The following is a 12,285-nucleotide window of genomic DNA, read 5'->3' on the forward strand; positions in this document are numbered from 1 at the left end:
ATCTCCATATCTTGCTACTAATTGAACCAAATGTACAATTATTAAAAGCAAAACTAAGTAATTGTTTACTAAAGAAAGAATTTTCCCTATGTTTTTTTGGTAACTGTTGATTAAACTTTCCCAAATTTCTGACTGGCTTCACAATTTTTTCACGACTTTTACAAAACACATTTACTCCACACCCTGTATGCTAGTATATGCATTCAGTTTAAAGTGTTCTGGGTAGGAAATGAAGGTTTGACACTTAATATGCATAACTTCAATGTTAAATAACGAAAATAAGGTTCTTGCCACATATACAATCTATCAAACAACACAGAAACAATGTAAGAAACTTTTTTTTTTTCAATTTTTAATCCCACAATGTTGTTTTGGTACATGCTCAACTAACTGTACCACACCAGTACATATCACCATTGACAGTTTGTACCCAAGGATATGAAACACAACCAGGCAAATCGAATATAAGTAGCTTAATCAATTTTGTTCAAACAATCCTTACAAAGAACAGGACTGTTTGTGTAATTTACACTTCAGCTTTCCTGTGAAGTTTGTCTACAGATAGCAGTAGCAAGCAAGGTACATAGAAATGGTACAAATGTATTCAATCTTCTCTTTTGTAAAACACCACAAACTAAATTATTCTGCAAGCAAAGACATGCATAAATTATAATACTGAAGCAACCAATTGCCAGAAAAAAGTTATGAAAAGCTCTTTGCTTCTAATGCAAGAAAAAGACAGCAATAGCAGACAATATTTCTCTATTTTTTAAAGATACCGAAAGTATGATTTTTGATAAATAATCTTCTTAATTTGTGCATCATATAGCACCTGAGAGTATTTTCAGAGGAATTGGCCAGTTAAAGAGGGTGGTGTAGGATTCATATTCATAATATCAACACTGTTATCTAAACAATCTTGTGAAATTGTGCAAATCAGATATAAAGTAACATTCCCCATTAATGATAATTGATAACTTGACCTTTGTTAGTATATATAAAGCTTTCCATGCATCATAACCTTATTTCCACCATTAGACAAATGTTATGTCAGGTTTTCAGTTAGCCTGCTATCCAAACATATCATAGCTCCCGAGTCTCTTCTGTCCTCTCCACAAACAGCGGGACAAAAGAGACTTGGCAGCTATAATGGGTTTGGATACCAGGATAATTTTCAATGTGAAGAGTACGTTGCAGTAGAGATATGTACTGTCATGTTCATATTCAAAAATGATTGCAAAGAAATAGGGAAGACGCAGGTAACCAAGCGATAGCACCTCTTACCAAACTGTTCTATTTTTCACAAATATCATTCCTATCTTGACTGAATGGTAGTATGTCAAATGAAGACAAACATCAATGTTACCAGCAAAAAACTACTTATGTCACACACACACAAACTGACATGAAATAATCCAAGTTCCCCTTGAGACAAGGGTATAGTTTTGTAAAAGACAGTAAACTGATTGACATTGGTTCCCTGTGTAAGTAAATTCTGTCCAATTATCCCAGGTTAGTTATTGCTATTGAATCTACAGGCAGTGCCTGAGGGCGTGGCAGCAGGGCGCGGCAGCAGGGGCGTGACTATACATCCTTCCTCTTCAGCACCAGAGGTCCCACATTATCTCCTGTGTCCTCGTTGTGCTTGGCATGGGAACCATCGCACAGAGGGAACTACAACACAAAGACATTGTGGAAGCATGAAAAATATAGTCTGTGCAATGCTAGGGTCACATTTCCAAACTGGCGCCTACCGAGCAGTTTGTGGGAACAAAAAGTATGATAGAAAAGACAACAGAAGACACAAACAATAAAAAGATTAGTCATCAGCATAATTGTCTCGATATCTTGATAAAAATGTTTATTTCTTTTGTCAGCAAATTGGCGACAAGTTTGGAAAGGTGACCTCAGTAGAACTCAAAATTTCACTCTTCGGGGCTCTATGGGAGGGCTGCTAGAAGCATGATTCGTTCATGCTAAACAAAATATCAAGAATGGAACATAACATGTTGCAAAAGTTTGAAAAGAACAACAATCAAGATACGTGGAGAGCCAAAAAGAAAGTACGAGTATGAGTCAGACCGAAAGACCCTTTAGTTCCAAGTGAGAGGTGTGGCGTCATCTACAAAATATCATGTGAACAGTGTGGTGAGGCATATGTGGGTGAAACAGAGAGGTCCCTAGGAGAACGGACTGAGGAACATCAAAAGTCCATAGACTGTAGTGACGGTATATCCGCACTCAGCCAGCATGAACTAAAAACAAAACACAGAGTCACCAACGGCCCAATCCAGGACATCGTAGAGATCGTAGATTTAGAGTCACGTAATGCTCATAGGAAGATCAAAGAGGCAGTCCACATCCAATTGGAACGCGCTGGGATGAACCGTACCGGAGGTTGGGAGCTGCCCAAGTCCTACCTACCCCTGCTCCGCAAGGAGGCGGGGGAGGCAAGAAGATCGTCACAAGTCTCGGCCTAGTCTCGTGTTCTCGCGAGACTAGGCCACTCCGTGAACAAGACGGACAGGAGTCGTCGAAAATTTGGAGGTGCGTATTTTCGCTACCATTTTCTAAGTCACTGTTCGAAGAATGTTCTCGTAACTGACGAGTATGAGTATGATCAGGACTGTGGTGGCCAGGACTGGATACCGGTACACTGTACATGTAACTGTACCTGTAACTGTACCTGTACCCGTACCTGTAAAATTGTGTGATCAGGTACAGGTAAAAACCTGAATGTCTGCTGCATATGTACAAGTACCTGTACCTGAACAAAATAAAACACAAGTGGATACAAATCTTTTTACAATTTTACCCTTCTCAAGGGGGTCTTTAAAGCACTCCTACATCAGCTATGTCCCTGTTTATTTTACCATCTGGGCAGGAATATGCAATAAAGACTATTATCATTATTCAATGAGCCAGGAAGGAAGTTTTTTATGGAGTGAAGAAAATTTTTCCTCACCTTCTTAGACCTCCAGCAGCGGCAGTAGCAGACTTTGTTCCCCAGGTCCTCGATATCCACCATGTTCACAACCTTACTGCTCTCCTTCTGGATACGGCTGGAGAACAACAACATTTCAGAAACATTCCAAACAGGAGATCATTTAGACAATGAAGCAGGGCTGTCTCCAAGACCTGTCTCTCCGTTCTGGAAATTTGATTGTTGGGACAGAAAAGAATTCCACCCCATCCATCCAATATATCTAAACTTTAGGACATGAAATTTACGTAAAGAAATGAACTGTGTTTTTGTCTGCTTAAAACAACAATGATTAATTAACAAGATGGGCTCCTAACAATGAAGCAGGGCTGTCTCCAAGAACTGTCCCTCCGTCCAGGGACAGAAATTTGCTTGTTAGGACAGAAAAACATTCCACCCTATCCATTAAAAAAATCTTCACATTGGTACATGAAATTGATGTGTAATGAAATAAAATGTATTTTTGTCAGTTTAGAATTACAGATTTAGATATGAAAATTAACAACATGGGCTCTCAAACAATGAGTACAAGGGAGAAAATATTCAAAGCTGGAGACAGCCCTGAAATGAAGGTACTGTACCCCATTGTGGCTTGTTGTAGAAAACGAGAAACACAAAAGACATCTGGACTCATTGAAGGCTTGTTACCAACCAAAGGAATTTATTCAAACAAGAGAACAAATTTCATAAATACTAGTAAGAACAGGATCAGACATTCAATGTGTGAACAGCTTGCAACTCTTCTAAATTTTGAAGGATTGCAAGGAAAAGGGAATAAGTTGGAGGTCTGGGATGTTAGAACTCACAGATTAACCAGCTGGTCCTTCTGGTCTTTCTTGTCCAGGTACGGTTTCACAGACATGTACACCGCCGCCGCCACCGTGCCACTGAACGCAAACAGGTGCAGCCATTGTCCAGCTAATACAGGACAAAACAAAACACTCTAAAATATTTATAATACTTATTTATTCACGAATCTTTAGAATGGTCCCCTCAGTTAACATAGTAAATGATTTCCAAGGATGAACTAGTCCATTGGTTATGTCAAGGAGGTTAAAACCGCCTTGTTATGTTGGAATGTCCATGTTGAGTGGGAGGGGGGCGTGACCTAATCACTTGTGGGAGTAAGGACACAGGTCGAAGGTTGGTTTTGTAACTTCTTTACAGCTAGAAAACGTAAAACGCAAAGCCCATGCTTTTAGCTGCATTACATAAACAACCCATCAAGGCTACCTGTGAGGTCCAAGAAACCACCGAAGCTGTCCGGGATAGGCACAGAGTTTAGGTAATCTGGAACATGCACACGGACAATCTTCGATAAGAACTCCATCTTTGATTTTTTTAGCTCGATCGCCTCGCCAAACTCACGTCCTCTCTCGCGAGATTTCATGAAACAGGGAACGAGGGTCGTCCCCTGAGAACGAGAGCACCACAGGCACAAGGTATGAGTGAAAAGTCACCTAGCTGTCTTTGAACTTTTGGAAATAGTAGACAATATATGCAAGATTCAAGTTTTTCTGTTATTGTTGGCCAAACGTAAGGCAACCTATCCAATAAAAAACAGAAATACTTGAAGGATGCTTAAAAGGAAGCAAAAATATGGGCAGAAAAGGTCGGAGCCTTTACGGTTTATCAGAAGAGCTTGAGATGAAAGGTCAACAATGGTTCAATTTACGCATTGAACTGAACCCCGGAAGTAGTAACATGTCCACAGTACCTAAGACATTGCCTTGGGACTCCGTGCCTTAGCATGTAATTGATGCATTCCTCCCAACAAGAACAACATTGCCTACAGCGTATATCTATTGAAGTGTGGTAGTATCTCATTTATAAACTGGCCAATATGTTACCTTTTATTGACATAAAGTAACTTAGTAAGCCCCTGAAAACTGGGCTGTCTGTTATCTACAGGTGGACGTTGGTGTAGCAAGCATTACCTCGAGACGTTGAAACAACAACCGTTGAGCTGCCACAAGTTGTGACTTAAAACATGTCACTGTCTGTTGACGGAACCGTCACGGAAACTTCTCCGCTTGCGCCGGACGAGAACAATGGGTGAGAACTGTGTCTTTTAATTACATGTAGCTACAAACAACGCTATCACCCTCGATGAGAATGCTTTCATAATCTGAAAGGACCCCCTCCCCCGGTGCACAGACCTCCTGGGTCGGGCTGGCAAACTTTCCCATGACTTCTTTGTTGATCAAGTTGAGTTGTTATCCTCGTGGTTCGTGTGTTCTGGCCAAGCTTAATCGGTGCGCAAACCCACTTCAAAGTTAGCCACACACAAAAAGCCATAGAACAACGGTACCCAGAAGGGATATGCATGCAGTCGGAGTATGAAAATTAAAACTGTGAATTAGGACCAAGGTTGTGTTTATGAGTGAAGAAAAGGGTGTTGATAGCAATATTTAAGATTAATGTAGCGCCCACGTGGATGTCACATGGTAATAGACAGTCCAGTGTCCCATGAAGTAGTGCACTTTAGTGGTAGGACTGGTTTATTTGAGCACATGTAGCGTCGGCCATGTGACCTTTACCCTTTATCTTTATGTATGCGTAGCATTTTAGATCAAGGGTACACACGCGTTAACCGACATGAGTCTGATTTCGGCGGTTCCAGGTGTGCTTGGAAAATGTGTGACTTTAGTAACGGACCGATCCTGGCTATCCCGGAGTTATAGCCTTCGTTGCAGACTCCTTCCGGCTGTTTTCTTTTTTAAGTTACCGTCTTCTTATGACATTTTTTTCTTATTACTCGCCGAGAATCCTTCTCCCGGGCCAGCCTTGGCAAGCAATAGGAAGAACCAATAAGAAGCAAACATGTAGCTGTGTTCGTTTGTGTTTGTATTGCATACACCCGGTACCCCACCTCAAGGCGTAACACATCAGGTTTGTACTGAAGAATACAAGCTGCATATTCGGACAGATGTACTTGATCCACTCACACCAGGAAGGACCCTTGCTCTTTTTTATAAGTGTGGTGGGATCTTTAACCGTGTGAGAGGTGGCTCTCCTCAAACAAGGGACTTCCATTCAGTACCGTCCTATCCGAGGGACGTCCCTAACCGAAGGTAGGTACTCATTTTCACCTGAGTGGAGCGAGAAAAATCGTATGAAGTGCCTTTCCCAGGTGCACAGCGTCAACGGGACAAATTAGGGGACCCAGGATTCGAACCCAGGACCTCTGGGTTGGGCCAAACACCGCGACGCCAAATGGAAAAAGCATGCATTATGCTATTTGATTTTTTTCTAATGTATAAGACTGTCCTAACTGTATAATCATTAATAGCACGTAATAGACTTGTCCCACCCAATTGCAAAACAAACAAGTGATGAAAAAAAATGACCGACGCGCCAATGACAATGTTGCCTTGTTTTGAAACTAAATAGGAACCAGTAATATAGTAGCCGTTAGTAGAGAGAGAGAGAGAGAGAAAGAAAGAGAGTGGGTGGGTGAGTCAGTGAGTAAGTGAGTGGAAGAGAGGAAAAGAGAGAGGCATATAACCGTGGAGGGCAGAAAAAGAGTGAGTGAGAGAGAGAGAGACGGAGAAAGAAAGAAAGAAAGAAAGAAAGAAAGAAAGAAAGAAAGAAAGAAAGAAAGAAAGAAAGAAAGTGAGCCATATAACGTAACCGTGGAGAAATGTACGGTCAAACCAGGTTGCCTGGTTGGTAAAGCGACCACCTCCCCAAAGACAGGTAACCATCTTCTTAAGGCCACCAACTCATTAATTCGACCTCCTATCGGCTTTATGTCGGTCCCTTGAAATTTCCCCATAGATACCTGAGTTATTCCTTTAATAACCATGAGCAAGATCAATACGGTTTGGGGCGTTACATCACCATTGCCTAACACGACTGCGATTTGCCAACAGGTGGCCACTGCAGTTACCAACGAAATCCTCGGGAGGGCGGGGCTGTACTGAATCCACATAAACTCGCCACGCCCACCCTCTAACTAAAACATCTGCCCATGGTCCATCTATAACGTCGCCGTATTTTTTGTTTTCAAATGCCCGGAGATAAAAGAATTTGCCTATCGAAGATTACAGATACTGACAGCTTCACTCATAAGCAAGCTGTGATGTTTACTAGGTGCCCTCGATCACCTTGGCCTCCCATGTCAGATCTGGAACTTTGCCAGTTCAATGATTCCCCAGGCTTCTTGTCACAACACAAACAGGTTAGGCATCAGCGGTGGATCTTTGACATGTCAAGATTTTGTCTCAACTATAGGTGATCAGACAGGTTTTTAGGCGTCCGATTTCAGACAGAAGTGACTCCGTCACAGAGCTGCACTGCCGAAGGCTGAAGATCTCTAACTTTGTCTGTCGTCCATTTTGTCTCGCAGGTGGGAATGTATTTACTGTACAGGTTCTAGATCTTTGGGGTGGAATGAAGGAATGTGTCTTAGTCTGTTGTCTTCAACTCAGTGGTTCGAAAGGCTACGTACGGAGTTCGCTGTAGACTGCATGTGCTACTGTGGCCGTTAATTCTGCGTATAAAGACTAGAACAGTTTCAACACTTGGTGACAAAGTCTTGCCATCAATGAGTACTGTACTTCGTTTTATTTCAAAAACATCGCGCTACGAACTTAAGTTACTAAAATCTTGTTCCCAAATCGGACACAATGTACGTGGCAAGGTGGTGTCCTTGCCCCGGGCGAACTACGCGTACCTGACAATACATCGTAGGTAAATGTGCCATATAAACTTAGTTGGTTGGTTTAACTACGACATGATACGCTTTTGTCTGGAGTATTGAACTATAGCGCTGGCCTGGCGGAAACTGTCTATCGAGACCACCTCATGGTTATAGCAACCGCTTTTGCTCAGAGGTCGCCTTAGACAGGTTTGATTGTGCACGTGTTGCTGAAGGCAAATAAGTTGACCCCAGGAGGTGACAAACTGTAAACTCCTATGGACAGCTAACTCCTATGGAATGTTATGTGTCTATTTGGCAAATTTCTACTCTTCCCAGCCGCCTCTGGAGCCTGGTAGAGGCAGTGGAATAAAGCAAGAAAAGTACCTCCAGCTCCACCTGCCCCCCCCCCCCCCCCCCCGATCGAAGCCTCTTCTTGGAGAATACATTGTTTCGACCTTGTGAGCAAAATTGCTCCCCTCATCGGGTGACTCCTCCGGCCAATTGCACTGTGTATTCAAAGGATTCGGGTCGGTTTGTTCTACATGTAAGTTATATCAGATCATCGGTCCAGTTCACACGGAGTCTATTACACATGTGCAAGAGCCATGATGTAATTTTGGTACAGAAACCATTATTTGAAAAAAATATAGGCTAAGGTAATTACAGCCTTAGCTGCATAACCAATGAGACAAGGTGGAACAATGAACCTACAAAGGCTCTAAATATTTCATGGAGGTATGAGGTCTGCGAACTTTTGTAAGTTTTGTAGTGGACCTCGTATAGACCTTTGTGGTACACCAGATACGGCAGGCATTCAACCAGAAAACGTGTACAAAAAAGACAAACTAGTACTGTTTGAGAACCAACACAAATACCGAAATACATGATTATGTAATAGCCTCCACCAGGACTTCCTTCGGGGGGTGAGTGATCGTAAAATTCAGTAAAAAAAAATGAAAATGACTTAATTGGACAGGAGAGTCAGTCAGTCCACGGTAGGTAAGGTTACACCCCCCCCCCGTCAACTCCCCTGGCAAGTTCTTCTCACCATTAGCTAGCGTAGTCAATTTGGTAAAGACTAATTATGTAGGCTTAACTAATATGTATGTGTCAGGGCTAAAATTTCATTTGAAAACCGTGCTGAAAGGCATTTTTGTTTTACGTCACTTGAGTCCAACATTGAGTGAAGTTTGTTTGTTCAGTGACTTTTGACTTTTTGGCTACACCTACCACACATAAAGTACATGCACCAAATGCAGCAAAGTTTGGCAAACATACAAATGTGCAAAGAGACATTTGTCAATTAGGAATTCCCAGCTGATGGAGCATACATGTTTTACGGTAAGAAGTAAAAGCCTCCAAGCAGAGGTTAGGCTCCGGTTGGTTTTTGACGGTTTTGAGGCTTTTTTACCGGGCTTTCGATTCTGTCGGTTTTTTTGTCCGCCAACCAAACGGAAGAAATTACAAGCCCGACAAAAACGCCTACAAAATGTCCAAAACCAACCGGAGCCTAACCTCTGCTTGGAGAGCAGTGAAAGCCTATGTGCGAGGCTAACACAAGAGCTCCTGGCGGGGACCTCGCTCTCCGGGTCACTTGGGTGCTAGGGCCTGTTATTGGTTGATGTATGCGCTGTGACGTCACAGAAACGTGGGGCGGTTTACTGAGTAACCAAGCCAAGGCAGGGCGACTTGTGAGTTTTGGGGCAGTCAAGGAGGCACGGGGAGAGCACCGCCTAGTCTCTCCTACTTACCGAACTGTATTGAGCGATAGTTACAGGTATGTAAGATATACACTCACATCTACAGAATCTATGGTGTACTAAATGTAAGGACTGAGCATTGAGGCTATGCCCTCTGTTGTATGTGAATGGCAAAAACCTAATGGATATTCTGTTACATGGTTTTTCTAATGACTTGTACCCAGATCGAGAGAATCTGTTGTTAATCTGCCGATATGATAATACATGATATTTGCAAGGAATTCCTCTCTGTTGGTCTTAAGGCTTAACAGCTGATCCTAATTCTACTGAATAGCGTCAACAACGGAATACCAACGGGAAGAGAAAGAACAGTAGGGTGCATATGTCGACCGTTTGTACTAACCGTCTTGGGGGTAGGTCGGGGGTACTTGTGTTTTGACTTTTGTGTACGTGAGGAGCCACTTTTACACGTACAGCTGGTCTCGAGAAACTGCCGCTGTCCTCAAAGTTACAGTAGTGGTCATTCGATCCAGGAGATTTCTTACTATAGGAGCGATACAACTATACACACATGGTAGCGATCGTATTTCTCCGAGTCGCGTCCTTTTCCGAGCTTTCTTCTGTTCGGAACCTTGGCCTCGTTCTTATACGGGGGTCACGTCAAACTCGGTGTGGTGTGACATGCAAGGTTTCACATTCAAACGGCCCGCAGTCAAGCACATATCCTTTCCTATATCAACAGGTTGTTGTTGGTACAAAAAACGGACAGGGAACAGTTCGCACCCTTGTTTGAGCCCATGTTGAAACGTTTACTGTGCAAGTGGAAGTCGTTAGTTGCGAACAAAAGGCATGAGTTTGTTTTCATTATCCCTAAGAATAGTAACCGATGTAGAATTTCGCTTTGTCATACACTGTCACCTCTTCGATTGCAAATTTGATACTGTCAGTGGCTCTGCGTGTGTGCTTGCGCTTGTGTGAGAGAGAAGCTAGTTTTGTCCACGAAAAGAATTTATCTTAGATCCACAGTGTCTTAGATCTATACGCTATCTTTCTTGGACCATGTGTGCTATGTATTGTCTTTCAGTGTCAACAGACTATACAGAGATCCTTATCAGACATTCATTTTTCGCCCCCTGATACTGTAAATGCAAGTGTAATTGTTCGCGGTGGTTTTACGTTCTCGGTTTTCGCGGCGACCGTTTCACCGCGAACTTAAAACCACCGCAAACACTCCATTTTCGCCTGAGCGCGAAATGGAAACTTAAATGCATTTACAGTGCATTGCATCAGCACAGTCAATAGTCTCTACCAGACTAACCACGCCAGGAGGGTTTGGCCACCATAGGTGACATCATTATTGTGGACTGATTCTACTGGCCAAATATTCCAGTTTTTGCCGAATTCTGCGATGCATACGCCCGTAGGAAGGCCTGGTGGAGGCTAACAGTCTATGCTACGATCAACAATCTTCAAATAGCCGCTATCATTGTCTATCAGGCTCAGGCTCCAGACGTGGCTGGAAAAAGTAGGAATCGGCCATATAGAGAACATACCAGAGGAGTTGGCAGGTCGATTATGGATAAATACCGTTTGTAACGCCTGGTATATCATAATATAGCTTGGTAGAGACTCTCCGGCCTGGAGCCTGGTAGAGGCTAATCTCCGTTCTGAAGCCTGGTAGATGCTTATCTCCAAGCAGATGTTGAGGGAAGGTACATCGTTACGTCTGATCCGTTTCTTTCACAAACCCGAGGGGGGGACATCTGCTCGGAGATTAACGATCAAATTGGCAAGCTGGTCGTTTTTTGGTCTCACCAAGGTAGTTCATTGTTGCTGAATAGTTATACAGTCTCACGCGCCATTGTTTGGTGGTTTTGCTCTGATTTAATGTTCTGTTGTTGTCGTCGGGTAGACATTGCTGGCGGCGGTAGTAGCACACCGGTCCCACCCAACGGAAGAATTTGCAATGCTCGCGAAGAGTAGACAACTCAAACTTAAACGTCGACTGTCGCCAGAGGTCACTTCGTGATAACCTCACGCCAAAACAATATAAACGCCCCTTTCTGCAAGAATGGTTCGCTTTATCCATGAGTCAGTAGAACCTCAGGCGGGACTTTAAAAATTCCGCAGTAGTTCATTGCACGATTTTTACGTTTTTCATCATTTCTAGATTTTGTTTGACTGAATCAAGCAAGTATCGGTAGCATCACAAATTCACAATCTGTCAAAGGGAGTCGGTAATCTCCAAGCAGATGTTAGTATGAAAATCGAAACGTTTTTTTACCAGTACATGGCACTTTGCTCCAAGAATAGAATAAACGTCGACTTTGCACCTTTAAATCTTATGTAATCGGACTGGCTGGCCTAGTGACCGACTGAACTAATTGATAAAGTGAAATGTTTATCGTACAGCGCAAATAATCGCAGACCACATAAGTGGCCAAGGCGATGTTCAAAGTGGTTGTCACATGAGGTGGAAATGTTGGAATGTTGACATGATGTCATGTTCCTACAGTCTTGAGGTTAGAAACGTGCAACTTATCAGTCTGAGATGACGCAAGATACAAAAGACATTCGAGAAATACACACCCATTCCCCTACGACACTTCCCTATTCGTCCTTTAGGGACTGCATTCGTCGTGCGATCGCAAGCCTTTTTTGGAGGGGGGGCGATAAACAAAAGGACAAAGACAAAGTCATGGCGCACTCAAGTTTACTAAACTTATATCGACGCCTCTACTAACATGAAGCAAAAGGAAAAATGAATTCAAAATGAAGGCCAAATACAAGGATGTACATTACTAAAAGAGGTTAAGACAATGTACAAAAATTGAAATTGAAAGCGATGAAATTGAAACTGAGGGCATTCTCGTTCATGTGTCACACAAAATGTCTGGTTACGGAAAAGGCTGTTTTAAATCGCTGCCATAGCCTGCTTGAAAAATCTACATCAAAAC

The 12,285-nt window shown here is 42.7% G+C and overlaps 2 protein-coding genes across 5 annotated transcripts in view; one reads left to right on the forward strand and one right to left on the reverse strand.

Annotated features, from left to right (window-relative positions):
- Positions 1-458: 458 nt before the first annotated feature.
- On the reverse strand, positions 459-4,351 carry LOC136449011 (CDGSH iron-sulfur domain-containing protein 2 homolog A). The gene is made up of 4 exons (XM_066448770.1): positions 4,217-4,351; positions 3,790-3,901; positions 2,966-3,062; positions 459-1,674 (listed from the first exon to the last, which is right to left on the reverse strand). Exons 1-4 carry the CDS (start codon positions 4,311-4,313, stop codon positions 1,585-1,587), a joined length of 396 nt encoding a protein of 131 aa, XP_066304867.1. The 5' UTR covers positions 4,314-4,351; the 3' UTR covers positions 459-1,584.
- Positions 4,352-4,364: 13 nt separating this feature from the next.
- LOC136449010 (sodium- and chloride-dependent GABA transporter 2-like) overlaps positions 4,365-12,285 on the forward strand; it is a 32,866-nt gene continuing 24,945 nt past the window's right edge. For 2 of the 4 annotated variants that reach the window (XM_066448767.1, XM_066448766.1), the window contains exon 1: positions 9,239-9,405. In XM_066448767.1, coding sequence (XP_066304864.1) covers positions 9,254-9,405 — 152 coding nt within the window. In that variant the 5' untranslated portion in view covers positions 9,239-9,253. Of the gene's footprint in view, positions 4,426-4,894; positions 5,039-7,084; positions 7,335-9,238; positions 9,406-12,285 lie in introns of those variants that run through there. The other 2 variants (XM_066448768.1, XM_066448769.1) reach the window with 2 other exon arrangements.

The sequence above is a fragment of the Branchiostoma lanceolatum genome, chromosome 14, assembly GCF_035083965.1.
Source record: "Branchiostoma lanceolatum isolate klBraLanc5 chromosome 14, klBraLanc5.hap2, whole genome shotgun sequence".
NCBI lineage: Eukaryota > Metazoa > Chordata > Leptocardii > Amphioxiformes > Branchiostomatidae > Branchiostoma > Branchiostoma lanceolatum.

What these genes read in the sequence shown, in the direction of transcription:
- LOC136449011 (XM_066448770.1), bottom strand. Translation starts at nt 4,313, where the DNA reads ATGGAGTTCTTATCGAAGATTGTCCGTGTGCATGTTCCAGATTACCTA. An exon ending in TGGTTTCTTGGACCTCACAG is followed by an intron (nt 3,902 to 4,216) that starts GTAGCCTTGATG and finishes GTCCTGTATTAG; the next exon opens with CTGGACAATGGCTGCACCTG. An exon ending in AAGGACCAGCTGGTTAATCT is followed by an intron (nt 3,063 to 3,789) that starts GTGAGTTCTAAC and finishes GTTGTTCTCCAG; the next exon opens with CCGTATCCAGAAGGAGAGCA.